Source organism: Gracilinanus agilis, chromosome 2 (genome assembly GCF_016433145.1).
Source record: "Gracilinanus agilis isolate LMUSP501 chromosome 2, AgileGrace, whole genome shotgun sequence".
Taxonomy (NCBI): domain Eukaryota; kingdom Metazoa; phylum Chordata; class Mammalia; order Didelphimorphia; family Didelphidae; genus Gracilinanus; species Gracilinanus agilis.
The window spans coordinates 453673513-453695082 of NC_058131.1; the positions used below are offsets into that span (position 1 = coordinate 453673513).

General features: G+C 37.1%; 1 protein-coding gene across 2 annotated transcripts; it reads right to left on the reverse strand.

Annotated features, from left to right (window-relative positions):
* Positions 1-669: 669 nt before the first annotated feature.
* CDKN3 (cyclin dependent kinase inhibitor 3) lies at positions 670-17813 on the reverse strand. Of its 2 annotated transcripts, none has more exons than XM_044661983.1 (8): positions 17749-17813; positions 16795-16877; positions 12672-12727; positions 8470-8514; positions 5885-6107; positions 3603-3634; positions 2680-2783; positions 670-1981 (listed from the first exon to the last, which is right to left on the reverse strand). In XM_044661983.1, the coding sequence occupies exons 1-8, from the start codon at positions 17755-17757 to the stop codon at positions 1895-1897; spliced, it is 639 nt and encodes a 212-aa protein (XP_044517918.1). In that variant the 5' UTR covers positions 17758-17813; the 3' UTR covers positions 670-1894. The 2 variants fall into 2 exon arrangements, with proteins under 2 accessions (XP_044517918.1, XP_044517919.1); XM_044661984.1 differs by lacking the exon at positions 17749-17813 and adding an exon at positions 17622-17717.
* Positions 17814-21570: the final 3757 nt, after the last annotated feature.

Genomic DNA, 21570 nt, shown 5'->3' on the forward strand with positions numbered 1-21570 from the left:
AGGAGAACAAGAGATAAAGTATTGACATTAAAGCTGACAAGAAACAAAATGTCATTTATTTCAGCATTTTGCTTGTTTTCTTTAAATTATCAAGTCTTAACCTTATAGGGTTTTATAAGTGACCAAAGAAAATGCACTTAAAATTGGTCCTCATAGCTCAATTGAATTTTTTCTGCATTTGTATATTTAATAAAAACTGTCACAAAGTATTTGTGTTTTGTGTGGTTTATGTTAATGGAATCATAGTTTGGTAGATTTAAATTACTAATTTAAGATGCAGTTACTTTTGATTTGGTTTGTGGATTATCAAAACTTCCAGATTACTTTTTATTCTCTCCCCACCCTACCTCCAGGCTCTCATTTTAGCTCTGTCATTCATAATGAACTTCACCGAAGAGCATGCCAGAGAAAATACTTTCTCCGAGTATCATGCTATATACTACATTTCCTTGCAGTATTTGGAGCAGTAAGTTTCTTTTATGTTTCTATTATACAGAAAATGAAGTTTGCTTACTGTTTAAAATAACTGAGTTAAGCAAAATCTACATATTAAAAAGTATAAAAATAGCATCTAAATGTAAACTTGGATAAAACAATTTGATTATTTAGTTGAGCTTAGTTTAACCCATGGCATTACCTTCCTCTTTTATCCCGAATAAAAGAGTTGGCAGTATAATTTCTAACCTGTGAAAGCAAAAATCAAGATTTTAAAATATTTGATGTTAGACAGTTTGTTTAAATTGTACTTTTATTTAAATTGCAAAATGTGATTTTTTTTTTCCCTGTATGAAATCCATGTTATTGCCTTACTACTGAATTTCCATTGTTCAAAACACATTTGCTTTTGGTAATGTGTATTGGCATTTGTGTTTTGGGGTAGTATTAAGATTTTCACTTGGATATTAATGAGATATGTAATTTTAATATATTCCATAGTACTATTATGAGTTACTTACTAATTAACAAAAATGGGGATTAATATAATGAATTTTTGTGTTATGGAACAGGTTCTGTAATTTATAGTTCTTGAAATCACTGCTACTCATTTTGAAGCCTTTCTTTTAAAATATTATAGTTATTCCCATAGCAAGATGTGCATTAATTGGACTATTTCTTAGTGTTAAAAATATAGTGGAAACTAAATATACTTTGGAGCCACATGAGCATTGAATACCCTATAGAATCACTACTATAGCCAATTAAAAGTAAGTGATCTTGAATATTGTTGTTTTCCTTGTCTAAAGTTCATGTGAGAGTTTTGGGTATTCTCAGGAAAATAATTTAAAACAAGATGCCTATATAAATTGGTGATTGGAGAAAGGATTTTGAATTAAGTTAAAATTTCTAAATTTAATTAAGTCTTAATGCATGAGATTCAGTTTAGGTTGGTTAAAATCAACAATAAGCAATTAAGATCTTTAGAGAAACTTATGTCTGTATAATTGTAAAGGTTAAAAATAGGAAAGTAGGTAAAAGTTATTCAGAGGGGGCAGAGAGAGAAACATTGTATAACCGGCAAGATGCAGATCATTAAAAGATAATATAAGCCAAGATCAATAAAAATCAAGAACCAAGATACCCAGAGGAATTTCCAGTATTCTTACAATCAAACACCACTGTGTAGTATGGATGTATATCTAAATGAGGTAAATGTTAAGACCTGTAAATGTTTTGGTTCAATATGGAATATATACATCATACAATACAGTATCATATAAACAAAGAGTTCATTTCCAGGAAGGATATTTTTGTGCATCTAATGCCCCCAAATGAGAACACAAAATGAAAATTGTCAAAAAAAAAAAAACTTTTAAGGTTATATCTGCATAGGCATGTTTTTTTCAATTGAATTGGACAGGATCTTATTTATGTGAAATAAATTGATAACAATTCTTTATCTAGAAACAGATCTTGATACTGAGTCTCTTGTTGATAGATGGGCAGCCAGCTTGTCTCGAAAATCATGGAGATAATTGTATTGCTGGAAAAATTAAATGATTACTTTGAAACACATTGCACAAAGCCAGTTAAATAAAAATATTTATACTACTAGAAGGAATCAAGAATTGATAGCTGCTTGTTCTCAGCAGTCCCAAGGTAACAGAACACCTAGTAGCTCTTTTGGCATCAGATAATACCCCCTTCCCTGTATCCCAGGAAATCTGGTTGAAGGATTAGCTCCCTTCATCAGTAAATAAAGTAAAATTTGACATGCTCCCCTCTAAGATGAATAATACCTGGTATAGACTTATTTACTATATAGTAGGCCAAAAGAATTGTAGAGAGATTAGAAGGCCCAGAGGAATTGATTATTATTATTATTATTACTACTTTTAAATATGGACAGTCACCTATTATATCAAACTTTGATGACATAAACAGGATCAGGTGCTGGAAAAGATACATTTTAAACTCAAAATAAAACTCTTCACCAAGTTTTTAAAGGCCTGCTAGTTTACAACAGTCTAAAAGGTAAGATGATTCCCAGAATGAGAGGAGTTGAGAAAGAACATAAGAACTGCAAAGTTCATACTTCTGATTCTTTTACTGGAAATGTTATGATTCATTGGAACATTTTATCTGCTGTTTTGAAAGCACTATTCTTATTAAGCTTGTATTATCTTTAATACTCTCACCTACTCCCATCCCACATATTCAAAAACAGCAAAATATCATTACCTTTATGGTCTGTATGGCCCCAGATCCTCTTAAATCTCGAAGGCTGTCTATTGCCTGCTGTGGTGATACTGTATCAGATAAGTATAGGAGGAGGCAAGCTGCTACTATTTTAAAACAGTATAAAATTTTGAAAAATAGTATTATTGGATATACAAGGACAGAATATTTAGATTATTTCATATAACAAAATCTCACTGAAGCAAGTTTATTTGCTGTGTTCCTATTATTTTAGCAATACTGAAGCCATTTAGAAAATGTGAAATTATTTTAAAAACATCTAGATGGCCTAATACTTAACACACATATTTTTTAAAAGGATTCTTACATAATTAAGTGTATTAAAGGTGTCATTTTTAAACTTTTTCCAGCCTTGCCTATGAGTAGAAATTAGAGATGCATTTTTCTGCCCAGAGGAACCAAGAATGTTTAGATTTGTATTAAATATATCTTTTATACAATAAGCTGGCATACCTGATATATAAAGGAGAGGGGAGTGTATATTATATATGTGAGAATACCTGAAGGATATGTGAATTCATTTCTTCCCAATGTTTCACCACCCACCTATGACTTAGTAGTTAAATGCTATGTCTTGCACAGGGTCATACAAATATAAAATTCATACCAGAACTGACTTCAGGGTTATCACTATTCAGCAGCCAAACTCCTCTGTGTGAACATTTATGTGTATGTAAGGATATAGTAGCATGTAGTGCAAATGTGGATGTGTGTATGGGTTTTTATGGAATATTTCATGTTTTTTTTTGAGTATTACAAGTTGATGACTTGAATATGTCCTTTCAGACTTAAACTTTTTTGGTTTTATTTTACTGTACTACCAAACATAGCTTAGAAACAGTCATTTGGCTACTTTATTTAGTATAAACAACTATTTAATGTGGACAAAGAAAATTTTTCCTTACCAAGACAAGATCGCCCAAGTCCTCCATAACAACTGAAAAGGAAATAAAATTTAGGGGTTTGTACAGGTTGTGGGTGATCTTTAGTTGTATCAAAATAAAGACAGATCTGGAAGGGTGGGAAGGGGAGGTTGTGTGTGTGGTTTTTGAAAAAATATTTGTTGATAATGGCCAACACTAATTATCAGCATATACAATTTCAGAGCTGAAAATAAACTTAGTTATAATCTAAACCAGTGATGGGCAAACTACGGCCCACGGGCCAGATGCAGCCCCCGCAGGGTGACATTATTCCTAATCTGACGAATACAATGAGTAACATACAATACAATGAAACTTCGAAAGAGTTGCCTTAGAAACAGACTGACAGATGAGCATTTCCTCTTCTTTGGCCCCCTCTTTAAAAAGTTTGCCCATCACTGATCTAAACCATTCTTTTCGTAAATCCCAGAGATGTTAAGTGTCTTGCCCAAAGTTTTTCCACTACTGACAGTCCCAGATCTTTTCATTTCTAATCTAGGCCTTTGGTCAAAGGACAGTTTGATTTTTATTAGCTTTCTAAAGTTCTACCTCCTAAGAATGAAACACATTTCTAAATTTTGTATAACAGGCAGGCAGTACATTTCAGTAATTTTTTTGATACATAAAAATTTACCTAGGCTTTGCTTTAGTAGATGTAGAATAAATACCAACCTATTAATACACAGTAATAATGAACTTGGCTAATGTCAGAGAATATGAAATATTCTAAGGATGAACATTCTAGAAAAACACATTTTAATACTTTAAAAGCACACCAGAATGTTACTTCAACTTCTTTGGGTAGAAATATTTCTTCATGATGTGGGTCAAAAGAAGCAGTGTGTAATAAAAATAACACTGGTCCTGGTGTCAAGAAAGAATTTAGAAGCAAATGGTTACTAGCTCTCTAACTATAGGCAAATCTGTGGACAGTTCTGAGCCTCAGTTTCTCTGCAAAATGGGATGATACTCTTAGTATCACAGGATTGTGAGAATCAAATAAGATATGTATGATTCCCCTCTCTCTCCCCTCCTTTGCCCTTTTTTCTTCTTATTATTTCTTTCCCTGTCCCAGCTCAGATCTTCCTTATCTTTTACAATAGCAACTTGACCTGAATAGCCATGGCAAGTCAATGAGAGCAATTCCTTTCCTTATGGGTTGGTGAAACAATCACGTCATGTCATGTATAGCTTTTTTCCTACTATTGTCATCACTGATTCCTTAGGTGTTACTCTGTTGATGTAGTGATGCTTATATTATTTTTACTTAAAATTTTAACATTTTAGAATGTAAAATGTGACACTAGAAGGAGTTCAGCTAGAGAAGTGAAATGTTACTGTATAAAAGATATTCTTTGTCACATTCTTTTTCTTTAAAGGTCAAAAGCAGTGGGAAGCACTGAAGAAAAGGCAAGAAAATTCTAGTTTTCCTAAATCTACCCATTTCCCTTAGTCTTAGAAAACAAGATAACTAGGACTATTTGAGCTGTAACCTTGCACAGGTTATGTCACTCCTCCTTATCTCCAATATCAAATACAAAATTCTGTTTGGCATTCAGAACCTCCTTTCTCACCCTAACCCTCAACCCTTTCCAGTTTCTTCTTTTCTTTTTTTTTTTTTAAACCCTTAACTTCTGTGTATTGGCTCCTACGTGGAGGAGTGGTAAGGTGGGCAATGGGGGTCAAGTGATTTGCCCAGGGTCACACAGCTGGGAAGTGTCTGAGGTAGGATTTGAACCTAGGACCTCCCATCTCTAGGCCTGACTCAATCCACTGAGCTACCCAGCTGCCCCTCCCTTTACAGTTTCTTACACCATATGCTCTGCCCCTTCCCCCTCCCCACCTCAATCTAATGACATGGGACTCATCTATCTGTCAGCTCTGGGCATGGACATGCTTCTGTCCCCCATGCTTAAAATGCTTTTCCCTCCTTAATTCCACCTAACTAAGCTGGTTTCCTTCATGTCTCAGTCTTAGCTAAAAATTCACCTACAGGGACTGTTCCTAAATTCTCAATTGCAGTGACTTCCCTCTGTTGTTTATTTCCAATTAATCCTGTATATTGCCTATTTGTATGTAGTGGTTTGAATGCTCTCTCCTTCATTAGATTGCAAACTCCTTGCGAACACTTTCTTTGTATACCTACCACGTAACAGTGGCTGTCACATAGTAGAAACTCAAGAAATGCTTATTGGCTAACCTATGAGAAATCTATTTTGACTAGAGCTATTTACAGAAATAATATGAAGAAAAATAGAACATACTGTATTAAGGTTTTCCGGTTATTTTCAAGACAGATTGCAAGCTCCTGTAGGATTCCACAGCATCTGTCTATGTCAGGTGTATCTCCATCTGGGATGGGATGGTGGTGAATGATGATTCCATGTTGCTGATAGAAGTCTAAGAGGTTTGGTACTCGGTATTTTGACAGTTCTCCTCTGGTACAGAACACAAATATATCTTGTATACCATAGTTCTTTAGTTCCTCTGCCAGTAAACCAAAAGCATAAATATTAAAAGTTAAACATAGGGAAGAGGGGTAAAACAATTTCCAAATGATTAAAAATAGGAAAGAAACAAAGTTGTGGTATCACATGACAGTTCTAAATTCTAGTGCAAGAACCTAAGTCAATCTAAAGCTGACTTCTGACCAAAGCACTGAATATATAGCATGTTCTAAAACACAAATTGGAAACATGAGGCCAAATTTTTTTGTGTTCATAAACATCTATTATGTGTATATGGATATATTACATCCAAGAGTTATCCATGTTCAGAGCGTTGGTGTCTTGATTGTTCATTTACCGCACAAATCCAGTCAGTCACCAATTTTTATCTCCACATCTTTTGAATACATTCTATTCACACAGCCACCATCCTAACTGAAGACTGCAACACTTCTGGCCTGTACTATTGTAATAGCTTTTTTAAAAAAAAAAACACCCTTCTGTCTTAAAATCAATACTTTATATTTGTTCCAAGGCAGAAGAGTGGCAAGAGCTAGGCAATGAGGGATAAGTGACTTGCCCAGGGTCACACAGCTAGGAAGAATCCAAGTCCGGATTTGAACCCAGGACCTCCCATCTCTAGGCCTAGAGCTCTATCCACTGACCCACCTAGTTGCGTCCATGAAATAGCTTTCTAACTGATCTCCCTGCTTCAAGTCTTGCTCCTCTTCAAGCCATTTTCCAAGCTGCCAAAGGGATTTTGCAAAAGAGCAGCAAGAAGTTTTAAACTTCCCTATTAAATAAAAACTAATGGCTCCTGATCTAGGTGTGAAAGCTGGTGGCCTTTTCTATATCCTTATTCTCTTTGATCTTTCTGCAATATTTGACCCTACTCTACTGGCTCTTCTCATATCTGACTAATCCCTCTCAAGTCTCCTTTGACAACACCCTATCTATTGGTATCCCTAGGCCCTTTTCTCTTTTCTTTCTGTACTGGTTCATTATATAATGTTTTAAGGTTTGCAAAATGCTTTATAAATATTGTCTTACTTTATCTTCACAAAAACCCTGGGAAATAGGTGCTTATTATTATCCCCATTTAATAGATGAGGAAACTGAGAGAAACATGTTAAGTGACTTGCTCAAGGTAACAGCTAGTAAGTATATAAAGTCATATTTTAACTTAGGACTTCCTAACTCCGGGTTCAGTGCTATTCACTTTACTACCTAACTTGCCATATGCCATTTCTATGCAAATAATTGCAAGATACATATTTTTAAGCCCTAGACTCTCCTTACCTATAGTTCTGTATCACCAAAGTATCTTTTGAACATCTTGAATAATGTGCCTCACAGGCACCTCAAACTCAACATATATAAAATAGAACTCATTTGATCTTTCCCTGATATCACATGATGATCACATTCCCTTTTTCCAATTTAACTTGTATTGTCAAGACCACCACCAATTTCCAAATCTGCAACTTCAATGTCATCTTCCTTCATTCTTACTCATCCCAAGATATTTATTGACAAATCTTGTCATTTTTATTTTACAAGAGATCTGGCCCATATGTCTCTCTACTCAACAAACTTCACTAGCTCAGATATCAAGTCCTTTGTTTAGTAGTAGAAGCTACCAAAGTGACCTCTTTCAATCTTACTTTGTCCTTTTTCCCTCCACACAATCCAGCTAAATCGGTCTACTTGCTGTTCTTTGAATCTATATAGCACTCCATCTCCTGTCTCCATACTTTCTCACTGACTGGCTAGCTTTCTTCAAGACTGAATTCAAATCATACCTTTTGCAGTCCTTTCCTGGACACCCTTAGATGCTAGAGTTTTCCCTTCCAAGATAACCTTCCATCTACTCCTTATATATCTTGTATATGCCTAGTTACTTATACATTGTTTCCATCATTAGAATGTGGATTTACTAAGAAAAGGAGTTGTTTACCTTTCTGTGTACTCTCAGTAACTAGTACAACATCTGGCATAGTTAAGTGCTTAATAAATGCTGGCCTCCCAGCTGGCCACCTCTCTGACTCAGAGATTTCTTTTGTTTTACTTATAGTGCTTTAATTCTGCTACCAGGTCTATGGAAAATAGTATTCATGTTCAAATACCTAGAGTACAGTTTTTTTATTATTCTATTTTAGTATATTTTACCATGAAGAATGGTAAAATTTATTAAAAAAACTGCTACACCCTAGATGATAACTGTTTGAGTCCTCATAAAAATATTAACAGCTGTTTGATTAAAAAAATTGCTGCAAGTTATTCTTATTTCTATAAAGAAAAGAGACAACACTATAACAATAAATTTTTCCTCTTCATAAATATTTATATATGAAGATATATTCTGCATGTGGAATGGAATAGTTTTTTCAGATAACACTTACCCACGTCCTTTTGGAGATTTCTCCTAACATCTTTAAATTTACAACCTATGTTATTAAGAAGGCAAATGGAGAAAAGTGAGTTGCAGTGATCATGGATAGTCTTGGTTTAAAAATACACTTAAGTTAAATATTAATTATTTCCCATTGCTCATTTTAAAAGATCTTTGTATATATAAAAAGTTAAAAGGAAACAATGCCTAAAGGATCACTTTTATGTTGCATAACTTTGGGCTTAAAATAGCTCTTCAGAGGGTAGTTTAAAATAGATAAAATAGGATCAGATTATTATGGGCTAACGGAAAGACATGGGAGAATTTGGGAAAAGGACAAGGTAATTCCACCATAATTTATATAATGCTTCCAAGCTTATGAAGCAGTATTAAATCCTCATAATAATTCTGTGAAGTGTAGGGAATGCAAAGCTCTGAGAAAATGAGCTTAAGTAATTTTCCAGACTGAAGCAGAAAAGCAGGGGGAAAGTAGATGCTATCAAGGATTAGGGAATTTGCTCAGGGAAGCTTTAACAGAGTCTTTAGGGGACAAAGTCTACCGTGGTGATGAGGGCAATCGGTATCTTCTGTGAGTACAGGCTGAGTAATGAATCTGAGTCAGAGCACTCAGTAGTTGGATCACTTGCCTCCAAACTGAGAGCTCCACAACTTTGATGGGCTGTGGCAGTGATGGTGAACCTATGGCACAAGTGCCAAATATGACAGACAAAGCACTCTGTAGGCACCACCCCACCCCCAGTTTGTTACTAGAGGCACTCAGGCAAGCTGCTCCCTTCCCTCTCTCCACTATGCCTAATGATATTTTTCACACACACACACACACAGTCCCTCTGCCCAGAACACACAGTGGATAAGGTGGGTGGTTCACAGGCGGCAGAGCTGGAGGGGATCAGAGGGCTCAGGTCACTCCTGTTCCCCTCTCTACACTTGCTGGGGACATTCCTCACTTTACCCACCTCTCTGCCCAGCAGCCCAATGGGAGCACTTTTTCCCTCCACTGTGTGGGGTAAAGGGGGTGTGTGTGCAGGGCAAGCTCAGCACTCAGTCAAGGGGTGGAGCCCGGTACTCCAGCTCTAAAAGGTGCGCCATCATGGGGCTATGGTTTAATCCCAAAAGCTAACCAAATGAGGTTGGGAAAATTGGGTTGCATCACATCCTCCTTGTGATATCCAATCTCAGAATTTGCCTACAACACACTGATGCCACCTCCCTCTTCACCTGTTAAGCAAATTACCTCACTTCACTCCTAATTTCCCCTTCTACTTTGACCTGGACACCTGAAACACTAGAAAATTCTCCCTTCACCCTGGCATCTTCACATTCTAATCCATTTTCCATTCAGTTCACATAATTACTTTCTAAGGCATAAGTCTGACCATGTCATCCACCCATACTCCGTCCAATAAACACTAGTGGCTCTTACTTCCATAAAATCTTGTTTGATTATCTGGCCCCTTCTTACCTTTCCAGGCCCTTTACACCTTACTCCTCTTCTTGTTCTCTATAATCCAGCAATGTTGACCTCCTTGCTGCTGTTCCTCAAATATGACATTCTATATCCTAACCTTTTCACTAGCTGTTCCCCTTAACTAGAATTTCTTCTCACCTCTAATTCTTGGTTTTCCTGACTCCCTTCAAAACCCCAAGGGGAACCATGAAAAGCCTTTTTAAGAAAGCGTGATCTTCTGAGTCTTTTCATAGTTCTCCTCAATGCTAATGCCATTCCCCTAAGATTACCTCCAATTTTCCCAGTGTAGATCAATTATTGCTATTTGCATATTGTCTTTCCCAATCGAATGGGAAATCTCAGAGCTCATGGGGATTGTTTTTATTTAATTTTTCTATCTCCAGGGCTTAGCATAAGGTCTGTCACAAAATAAGCACTAAATAAATGCTTATTGTTGTTCTTAAACCAGAATTATCAAAAATAATAAAACCTATTCAATCACAACTGCTTTCACCAAAAATACCATTATTATTATTTTAGAGAAAGCAAAAAAATTTTGGACCAATAAATATTTTCAAAACATTGTTATTTAATCTTTGTCATCCTTCTAAAATATCTATTTTTATGTTTTGTAAGCTACACAATTATTAGTATATTACTGTTGTATAAGAACATTATAATTTATAAATAAGTAAAATCACATATTTGTCATTCATGCTCAAAAAAGATTTTTTGATAGAATTATGTGACCAGAAGTTTGAAGAACATGGTCTAGATAAAGGGAAAGAGGAATAAATTATTTAAGACCAAAGGGAGGGGGCAGCTGGGTAGCTCAGTGGATTGTGGGCCAGGCCTAGAAATGGGAGGTCCTAGGTTCAATTCTGGCCTCAGACACTTCCTAGCTGTGTGACCCTGGGAAAGTCACAACCCCCATTGCCTAACCCTTATCGCTCTTCTACCTTGGAACTAATACACAGTATTGATTTTAAGACAGAGGGTAAGGGTTATAAAAAAAAAATTTTTTTTAAAGACCAAGGGGAATTAAAAAAAACAAGTAGGGGAGAGACAAGATTGAGGTTGTAAGAAACACGGAAAATAATGAGCATAGATTTCTGAGCTCAAATGAACCTTTAAAAATCATCTAGTCCAACCTCTTCATTTAACATAAAAAAACTAAAAGCCCTAAGAGGTTGTGACTTACCTAAAGTTACATAAGTATAAAGAAACAAATTTAGGATTCAAATCCCAATCTCCTCTCACTCCAAATCCAGGGTTCTATGTGTTATACCAAAGGAGGCTATGAGAGAAGAGGTGTAGATAGCTCAAAGGGAACCAGTAGAAGCAAACAGACATGTTTTGGTTTATAGTTGAATTATCATTTAATATGACATAGTTCTATCTGAAATGATTTGCCCTTTACAATGCTTATAAATTTTCTAAAAATTAAAATCCTTTATATCCCAAAGAGATAAAAAAAAAACTGGGCAAGGACCTTTTGTACAAGGACCTTTTGTATAAAATATTTATAGCTGTGCTTTTTGTGGCAGCAAAAAAAATTGGAAAATGAGGGGATGTTCCTCAATTGGGGAATGGCTGAACAAATTGTGGCATATGATGGTGATGGAATACTATTGTGCTAGAAGGAATGATGAATTGATGGATTTCAATAAGAACTACATGAATTAATGCAGTGAGATAAGTAGAACCAGGAAAACACTGTACACAGAAACATTGTGGAATGATCAAAGGTAATTGCCTTTGCTATTAATTGCAATGCAATGATCCAGGACAATGCTAAAGGACTTATGAAAAAGAATGCTATGCACATCTAGAGAAAGAACTGTGGGAATAGAAATCCAGAAGAAAACATGTGATTTATCACTTGTTTACATGGGTTTGTGATTTGGGGTTTTGGTTTTAAAGGATTACTCTTTTACAAAAATGAATAATATGGAAATGGGTTCAAGTAATAATATCTGTATAACCCAGTGGAATTGCTTGTCAACTCTGAAAGAGGGGAAGGATGAGGGGAGGGGGAAAATATGAAATCATGTACCCATGAAAAAAATTTTAAATAAAAAAATGAAGTTTTCCAAAATAAAAAATAAAATAAAAATTACAATTCTGTTAATTCCATGTGGTTTCAACTATTTTTAAAATCCATAAATGAAGATTTTTTTTTAAACATTTTTTCAGGGCTGAAATGGTCTAATGTGACCCATAAAATTTTGAGAGCTCTCTAATAAGCCTTATAAAAGACAATTTCTACAAACTTTGTCTAAGTTTCTCCACTCTACCATAAACTCATTCCATATTCTTAAAAAATAAGCACTACAAATGGCTGCTGAAGGCCCTTTATCCCAGATTGCTAAAAAGAATATCAGCTTCATATTCTTATGTCTTTTTTGTCACATGTGTGGCTCTGACTCAGTCAAAGTCACATCTGGCCTTTTAGATTTTTTGTTATCATTTGCAACATTCCTAGGACTTTACAGAGGACAATGAAACCAGATTTAATTCTGGAGTGGAAGGGTCTGAGGGGTACATGTATTCAGTTTCTCATTATTCTCCATCACTGGAGTACCTCAAACTAAACATACTTCTAGCTCTCTGCATCATAGCAAAGCTTCCAATATATAAAATTCCTCCAGCATCTGGGACAGTGAATAATCAATAAGGATAAGCTAACAATGGGAGAATTGCTTTAATGGTATCAATAGAAATCTAACTGCAGTGTTACCCACCTGGAAGAGAACATAAACCTAGAAACTGAGAACAATTCACAAGGGATAAGGGCAGCCTAAAAAGAAATAAAAATTGTTGGCTGTTATTGTTAGACAAATTTAAATTTAAGTTAATATTTTAGAGCATTTAGAAAATAATCAATATAAATATGTGTTAAGGGCAGCTGGGTAGCTCAGTGGATTGAGAGTCAGGCCTAGAGACGGGAGATCATCCTAAGTTCAAATCCGGCCTCAAACACTTCCCAGCTGTGTGACCCTGGGCAAGTCACTTGACCCCCATTGCCCACCCTTACCACTCTTCCACCTAGGAGCCAATACACAGAAGTTAAGGGCCTAAATAAACAAACAAGTAAATAAATAAATGTGTGTTAGTTTTATCCAAAGTCTAGAGTGATTAAGCACCTTATACTTTTTAAGGCACTTTAAAAAAAATTTTTTTTTAAACCCTTAACTTCTGTGTATTGGCTCCTTGGTGGAAGAGTGGTAAGGGTGGGCAATGGGGGTCAAGTGACTTGCCCAGGGTCACACAGCTGGGAAGTGTCTGAGGCCGGATTTGAATCTAGGACCTCTCTTCTCTAGGCCTGGCTTTCAATGCACTGAACTACCCAGCTGCCCCCTTTTTAAGGCACTTTTTAAAGAAGCAAATTAGTCTTAATGATTTTAATAATTCATACAATTTATAAGTAGCATAAAAAAATTTAAAGGTACAGCAAGCACATATCAATTTACTTATTTTTAACACCTGAAAATTCTTCTCTCCTTGATGTGTGGCATGTAGGAAAATAGTTCTCATTAGCAACTAATGCAGACTGCAGAAATCTCTTCTTAAGCTCTTCCTGGGTTTTGGGGGATATTTTATTTTTATAGCTATCTTAGGAACTGAAGTGGAGTTTGTCAGGATCTTTGAAGCTGCTATTTGAGCTGAAAGTTAATTGCTTCATGATAGTAAGTCAAAAGATCATCAATTCTTTATACTTCTTTGTTTATAATGTAAAAAGCATACCACACATCCATGGTGCTTTCACAAATAAAGTGGGAACTGTGGAAAAGGGATTAAAGAAAACATTTGTTTGACAGGATTGATGTTTGTAGAAAACAGTTGAAAAGATATCAAAGCACTATTCGTATAATTTGCATTTGTATAGGTTTTAATATAGGATTCCATCTTAACTATATTTGCTATAATTTGGTTTTTACTTTTAACAATGTTTTCAAAGGCTTTACATATATGGTAGAGATCTATTGTCATTTCATTGCAAATAACTCATAAGCAGAGTCAAGACAAGGTATTTATGCTCCCTAAGCCTGGTTTGAAAACTGTGATCAAAAAACACTTTTTAAGCACCTGCTCTGCATCAGGCATTTTGTTAGGCTCTGGGAAGTTTAGGTAGTGGATTCTAAGCCTGGCATAGCCAGTGTAAAGACACAGAGACGTTATGTCTGAGAAACTAGAGAGAAAGCTAGTTTGTTTAGACTGCAGACTGAAAGAAATGTCCAGTGAGTCTGAAAAGACAGATTAGGGATGGATTTTGAAGGTCTTCAAAAGCTAAACAGATTGGGGCAACTAGGTGGCTCAGTGGATTGAGAGCCAGGCCTAGAGATGGGAGGTCCTAGGTTCAAATCTGACCTCAGACACTTCCTAGCTGTGTGACCCTGGGCAAGTCACTTAACCCTTTGTCTAGCTCTTACTGCTCTTTTGCCAATACAAGACAGAAGGTGAGGGTTTGAAAAAAAAAAAAAGCTAAACAGAGTAATTTTATATTTTAAGCCTTACAGACAACAGGGAACCCCCGAAGTTGACAGAGTAGGAAAGTAACAGAGTCAGATCGGGGCTTAGGAAAAATTATTTTGGCAGTAATGTAAAGGATGGACTGGAGAGGGGAAAATATCTTAGATATGGCATCCAATTAGAGGACCTGAAAGAAAGTGAATGCTTCATGAGCAGAGAGAAAGATCTGATTATAAGAGATGTTGTGGGAACAACTAGATAGTCTAGTGGATAAAGCACCAGAAGTTGGGAGGACCTGGGTTTAAACTTGATTTCAGATACTTCCTAGCTGTGCAACCCGTGGGCAAGTCACTTAACCCCAATTGTCTAGCCCTTACTGCTCTTCTGCTGTGAAATAGATATAGATTACTTTGTATCCATTTTAAGACAGAAAGTAAGGATTAAGACAGAAAGTAAGGATTTTTTAAAAAAACGAGATGTTATGTAGGTAAAAATAACAAGATTTGGCAACTGATTGGATATGTGGTGTGAGGGAGAGTGAGAAGTCTAGGATAATGCCAAGGATATGAACGTGGAAGATTTGGAAGAATGCTTGTATCCTCTACAGAAATATAAAGTTTATAAGAGGTAGATTTTGGAAGAAAATAATAACTCATCTACAGAGATAATTAAATCTAGGGGAGCTAATGAGAGGATATGGAGAGCAAAGAGGGCCTAGGATCAAACACTGGTGATATACACATATACATATATACATACATACACACACACTACCAGAGAAGGTGCAAAAGGAGACTAAGAAGGAACTTTCAGACAAATAGAACCAGGAGAGAATGATATGAAAAAAAGAAAGTATTCAAGATAAAACAAAGGATGATCAATGAGTGTTAGGTATAGCAAAAAAGTCAAGAATTAGGACTGGAAACTTTGGAAAGAGCAATTACAGTGGAATGATAAGGTAAGAAATAAGGTTGCAAAATACTGAGGAGTGAGTGAGACATGAGGAAATGGAAGTAGTAAGTACAGATAGCCTTTTCAAAGAGTTTAGCTAATAAAGGGAGAAGATGAAGGTTTTTTAAGGATGGGGGAGTCTTGGGTATGCTTGAACCTATTAGGGAAAGAGTCAATAGATAAAGATTGAAGTTTGGAGAAAGAAAGGCTGAAAGAGGCTGCAATTACACTGGAGAAAGGAATGGACTCAAATATATGTGTAGGCCTTGGCAAGAAGGGTACCTACTTTGTGAGATACTAGGAAAAAAGAGAGTATTGGGGTTGGTGTCATGTGGTTTTGAAATAAACAGAATCTCAATTATTTCAATTATGTAACTGAGTTCTTCAGCTCAAAGAGTGGAAAGAAAAGAAGATTGAAGAGAAGGTAGTGTGGGAAAAATGATGGGGAATCAGAATGAAATAAAAGGTCAGTCTTGCTACATTGAGGGCTGTTAAAATTAGATAATATAAATACAAATTCCATAACTTTTAATAATACACAGTTAGCATGACTATGAGATATCCTCAAGTTCCATTCAGCAGCCTCCTATGTGATGTTATCAACTAGAGACTTTACTTAAAGGCCTTGTCATGGAATAAACATACCAGAGAGCAGAATTTTCTGCTTATCCTTGCCAACCACCAGTCTTGATTATGATTATGAGTAATACATAGGATATAGATGAATTTGAAGATCTGTAATTTAATGTCCCTCTGTCTTTGTAGTTGGTCTTTGAGATGCTGCGGTGCCTCTTCCTCAAACAATAATAAAAGACTAATCTTTTGCCAGGTTTATGCTTGAATCATTTCTTTCAGGATCTGCCAGAGTCTATTTCAACAGGCATAACTTTGGAAGACCCTGGGTTCTATGCCAGCATAAAGCAATAGAATAAAGCAGATTGTAATAATAAATTAGTAAATGTCAAGTTCCTATATTTTAGCCAATGTCCTTTGTGGCTGAAGAATCAAAATATTTGAATACCAAGATGAGGATGATTATAGTTCTCTATTCCTTTTCTACTTTTTTTAAATTAAAAAATAAAAGGGAAATGAAAGGTTTCCTTTCCCTCATATTCAGTGCAGATAACCAATTAATGGCTGAATGTTACCTTATACTTGCAAAGTGCTGTTAATAATAGTAATAATATAATTTAGCTAGCATTTTTAAGGATTGCAAAGCTGATAAGTGAGTACCACAAATATTGGGTAATTTTTGGATAAAGAAATGAAGCTTAGAGAGGTTAAATGATTCCTGCTCCACTGTCTGAGGCAGTATTTAAACCAGGTCTTTCCTAACTCCAAATCTCCCACTCTTTCTACTATATGTTGTCACATGTCAAAATCTTAACAAGATCTTAACTTAGCGAAATATAGGCTTTTCTTTAATCAAGTAAAACAACTTACCATGATACCTGAAATGGAGTCTGTTCATTTTCAACTGGCTCTTCATCTGATGAGTCAAACTCGCTTGTCTGCATTGTACCGGACTTCAAAGGAAACCAATCATATCAAAGAGACTTACAAAAAGGACTTCACTTTAGCAAATTTGCTTCTAACATGAAAAGTACTGCTTGGATGTTATACTTTAAAAGTAACATAAACTGTCAAAAAGGCAACTGTGCTCGAGGTAGGTATCGTGGGCACGGGTTCAAGAAATTAGTTGGACATCTCCAGGGATGCTGACAGGGCATCATCACAAATATACTATGTTAACCCAGCCTTCAAGATGCACAAGGAAACTCCAGATGCTTAGACCTCTGGCTCTTTTTACTAGCTGCTGAAAAAGTTCAACTATGTAAATAGTCTCCAGGGTAGGATTTCTCAAATATAACAAACCTCAAGTGAATCAGATACTCAATACCCAATGCAAGAAGTCAAAGCCCTGACTACGAGGGGGGAGGGGGGTAACGGGACAGGGATGGGGGATAGAAGGGGAGTGTCAGAGAATGGGGGGAACGGGCGATGGAAGACAGGGAGTGGTGGGTAGAGGAGAGGCTGTTCCCTCCGGCCCTGCCCTTCTTGCTGCTGCCACCTCCCAAACCCACCCACCTAGGGAGCCCCGCCCCCTACTGGTCCTGGGCCTCTACCCCAGCAACATGTCTCCCAGTGGAGCCCAGAGGATGCTCCACGCAGCCAGGACCAGTCTTGGGCCCAGCTCCCTGCGGGGCAAGCAGACAGTTAGCTGGATGTAAAGCTAGAAGGGGCGCAGTGGGCCAAAGGCCTTCCCCTACCTGCTGACCCGGGGGTGAGGGAAAGCGGAGGCTCTATAACCACAGGGCCTTGGACCCGAGGAGCCAACCAACCATGCCTTGCGGGCTTCGACTCTCCAAATCCCCGCCCCGAGGATGCCAGACTCACCACCTTCATGACCTTCACGCCACCTCCACAGCGAAGCAGCCCGGAGCCCGACGTAGGGCACGTACTTTGACTTCTTTCCCACGGAGTGTCCGCCTCCTCCCGTTCTCCCTGAGCTCATTGGTACCTTCCTTCTGTGAGGCGGGGAAAGGGCATCTCCAGACAGCCAATCAGATGCTCCTGATTTATTTTTCCTGTGAGCTCTCCCACATCAGGTTTCGCATCCAACTGGTCATTGGTTCGTACTCGTCCTTTGAAAGACGCGCGGGAGGAGTTGCTCCCTGAACACCAATTGGCTAAGTGTGCGATCCCTGTACTCTTCAAGAAAATGCTGGTAGATTGGATCGTTTCATATGGGAGGGTAGTTTCTACACACACACACACACACACACACACACACACACACACACACACACACACACACGCAATTTCGTTTGCTTTTTATCCAAGATAAACCTCCTTCAATAAATGTGTTTTCCAAATAGCTGAGAGTCGAGACTACTACCAACTCACTCCCTACCCCTTCTTCAAACCTATTCACATCAAATCTAATCCTGCCAAGACCCACTCCAATCCAGGCTGCCCCTTCCACTGTGCCTTGTGTGGGACTTCCAAAACATAATTAACAAACTTCCCTTCCATCTACCCTCAATTCACAGAAAGTGTTCTCTATGACACTGCATGTAATTTTCTCTCATGACTATATTTCAGCCCCCTATTCCAACCAGCCATAACATATACTGAACTGATCCTGGAGGAGACTCACAATGCTTGTTCCTCATTGCCACTTGCTCTGCTTCCAATTTTTAGCAACTTTTATTCCTTTGAGATTCCCTCCATTTAAATTTATTGCCCAAATTCCTATTAGCATTGTCTATCAACCACATCCCCCCAAGTCTCCTTTCTCCAGGAATTCAATACCTGCTTCTCAGTCTCCAGTCCAATAATATTTGAGGACTTTATTAAAAATGTTGAAGTCCCTTAAGTCACCCTAACTAACCTCTAAATTCCTCAATCTCCCCAACTTTCATGCTTTCCACTCCACCTCAGCTGCACATAGGGACGGTCACAACCTGATTTTGACATTGTCCATCAGTTTCCATGATTGAAAACACTGTTTCTTTATCCATTTTTATCTTTATCACATTCCCCTATGTAGTATACAGAATTGGGGTGATATAGTTTTTTCTAGCTTTGGCTGAGTTCCAAAAGCTGTTAGGGGTTTGGAATCTTGAGGAAAAGGGCAGTTGGCTGGATCTTCCATGGAGGGAGGTTGTCAGTCAGCCAAGCTGCCTTGATTACCTAGCTTTAATATTGAAATTTAGCCTAGCTTTGACATATTTACTTAAGAAATTATTATTTTAGATAAACCCTTTATATCTTCCTTTCCTAATACCATCCCTGCCTTCCCTCCCTTACCTTATATGTCTGTGGAGTTAATAAGGAGAGTAATTAGAGAGGAGTTAAATCTGTGAAGGGATACCTAATTGACAGCATTAGTTATAGTTAGTCAGTCATCATTTATTCCTTTAGATAGCAATAGCACTTTGTAAAGCTGAGTTTAAAGGCAGGTCCTTACTCAGACTCCATCTTTGCTTCCTTTCTCCCACCTGAGGTTCCTGAGACAATTGATAGGGCTTTCCTTTGATCCACCTTCCTAACAAACATCCTTCAAAGGAAATAAACTCTTTTGTGTTTCAACAGCCCTATTAGTATAATCTGTCTGTTAGTTATCAAGAGGGAAGAAGAGGGAAAGAAACAACATACTCTGGGCTTAGAGGGAAGCTGGGGCATCCATCTTGAAGGAAGGTGTTACTTCAAAACAAGTCCCTTCCTGTGAAATTAACTAAAGCCTGTTTGTTAATTTCAGTCTAGTCTATTTCCCTCAGCTTGTGTTTGAGTCTAAGTCCCAGTCTGTAAGCTTGCTGTGTTTGTTTAGTTTAATTTCTCTTCTCCCGGCAGACCTCTGTTTCCCTTCTGTGTTATACTCCTGACTTCAGTCCTATTATACCCTGAATCTCCTTTAATCCCAACCTACCTGTAACCGAGATTACCCACTTAGCAAGTCTCCAACGTCCTCCTTTCAAATTCCCTTATACCACAGACCTTCCTCAAATTACCTACTCTACATCTGGTGAGCCAAGTCATACGAAACCTATCTTCTGAAGAAAAGAAAAGAAAATGAATTGCACAAGATTGATTTTTATATTAAGCAGTCTATCGCTGCTTATTTGGTCTTTTATGCAGGGAATGTGTGCATTTTGGCTGGTAAAAGTACCAAACATGATACAACAATTAATTGAAATCTACGACTATTATAAATTCACTTTAGCTGAATGCATATGCTTCATTCCAACAGCAGTGGCAATTGTTCTGGCTCTATGGCATTTTTTGGCAATTTTAAAAGCGGTCCTGACTCATTATAAGGCATCTGATTCAAAACAAGAAAATTATAACAAGGAACTAGTTGAGAACATAAAACTACTGTTCCAAGTGTTGAGACTATTACGTGAAGGGAATGAACTCGATAAGCATACCATCTTACAATTTGAAATCGTAGAATCAAAATTTTTGGGGAAAAAGGAAACAGAGAAAGATCAACCAATACAGAATGCAGTAGTCTCTGTCCTACCAATAGTAGACAGGACTATTGTGCAACCTGGAGAGGGGGTGGTGCATGTCAAAACATACAAGGCATTCACTCCTAGTGATATGGAGATTTTAAAACGCTGTTTTCCCAGATTCTACGAAAAACCTTACAAAAGTCTAAAAGAATTAAAGCGGGTGTTCACACTTTTTAACCCTAGTTTCGATGATGTCGAATTTCTTTTGGGGGAATTTTACACTCCCTCGGAAAAGGAAAAATTCCTGACCGAAACTAGGACGAACCCCAATTTAGAAGCATGGCCATTAGTACATCAAGATCTAGATTTCACTCAACACGCTAACATGAGATACTTGTTAAGATGCAGGGCTGATCTTATCGAAGCAATGAGAAATTTTGCAAAAAGGCCAAATGCATGGCAAAAATTTGAGAAACTGAGGCAAGGGGAAGAAGAGCACCTGAGCAGTTTTCTAGACAGTTATTGAAGCTGCTGAAATGATATTAGGACTTAGAGATACTCATTCCCAGGATATGATCGATCATATAAGGAGACAATTTGTAAAGGGAACCTCAATCCCGATACAAAATTACTTCAGGCAAAGTTGTCCACAGTGGGAATCATTACCACTGGAGGATATTAGGAATCATGCAGCATATATACATGATTCCAAACAGAAAGAAGTGAGAATGGCTAGGCAATCTGACAATGAGAAAGATGAGATCATAGCAGACTTGAAGAGGCAATTGGAACAGTCGAAACGGGAGAAAGAAATTGAAGAGGTGAAGAATTTTGCTCTTCAAACGAGTAGAAACCAGTTTAGATAACCTGCCAACAACACCCCAAAATCAAAATCAGCACCCCGATGCTACTTGTGTGGGAAGATCGGGCACGTGATACGTTTTTGTAGATATAAGCAACAAATTGATTTTTCAAAACCCAATAATCAAAGAGATAATAGAAAAACATTTTATAATTCAAAGTGGGCTAGAAATAATGAATCAAATAGATATAATCAAGAAAAACATACGGATACTTGCTGCAATCACACATGCAAAAAGTACAGTCAAACACCGTCGTTAGATGATATGGAGAGATATATACAAATGGGCACGAAACCGAAAAAATCATTATGAATCGAGATTGCTAATTTAAAACCTATCAATCAGTGTAATTTGGGTGTGGCAGAGTCTAAGAGAATTGAGGGAAGCAAAATGAGAAA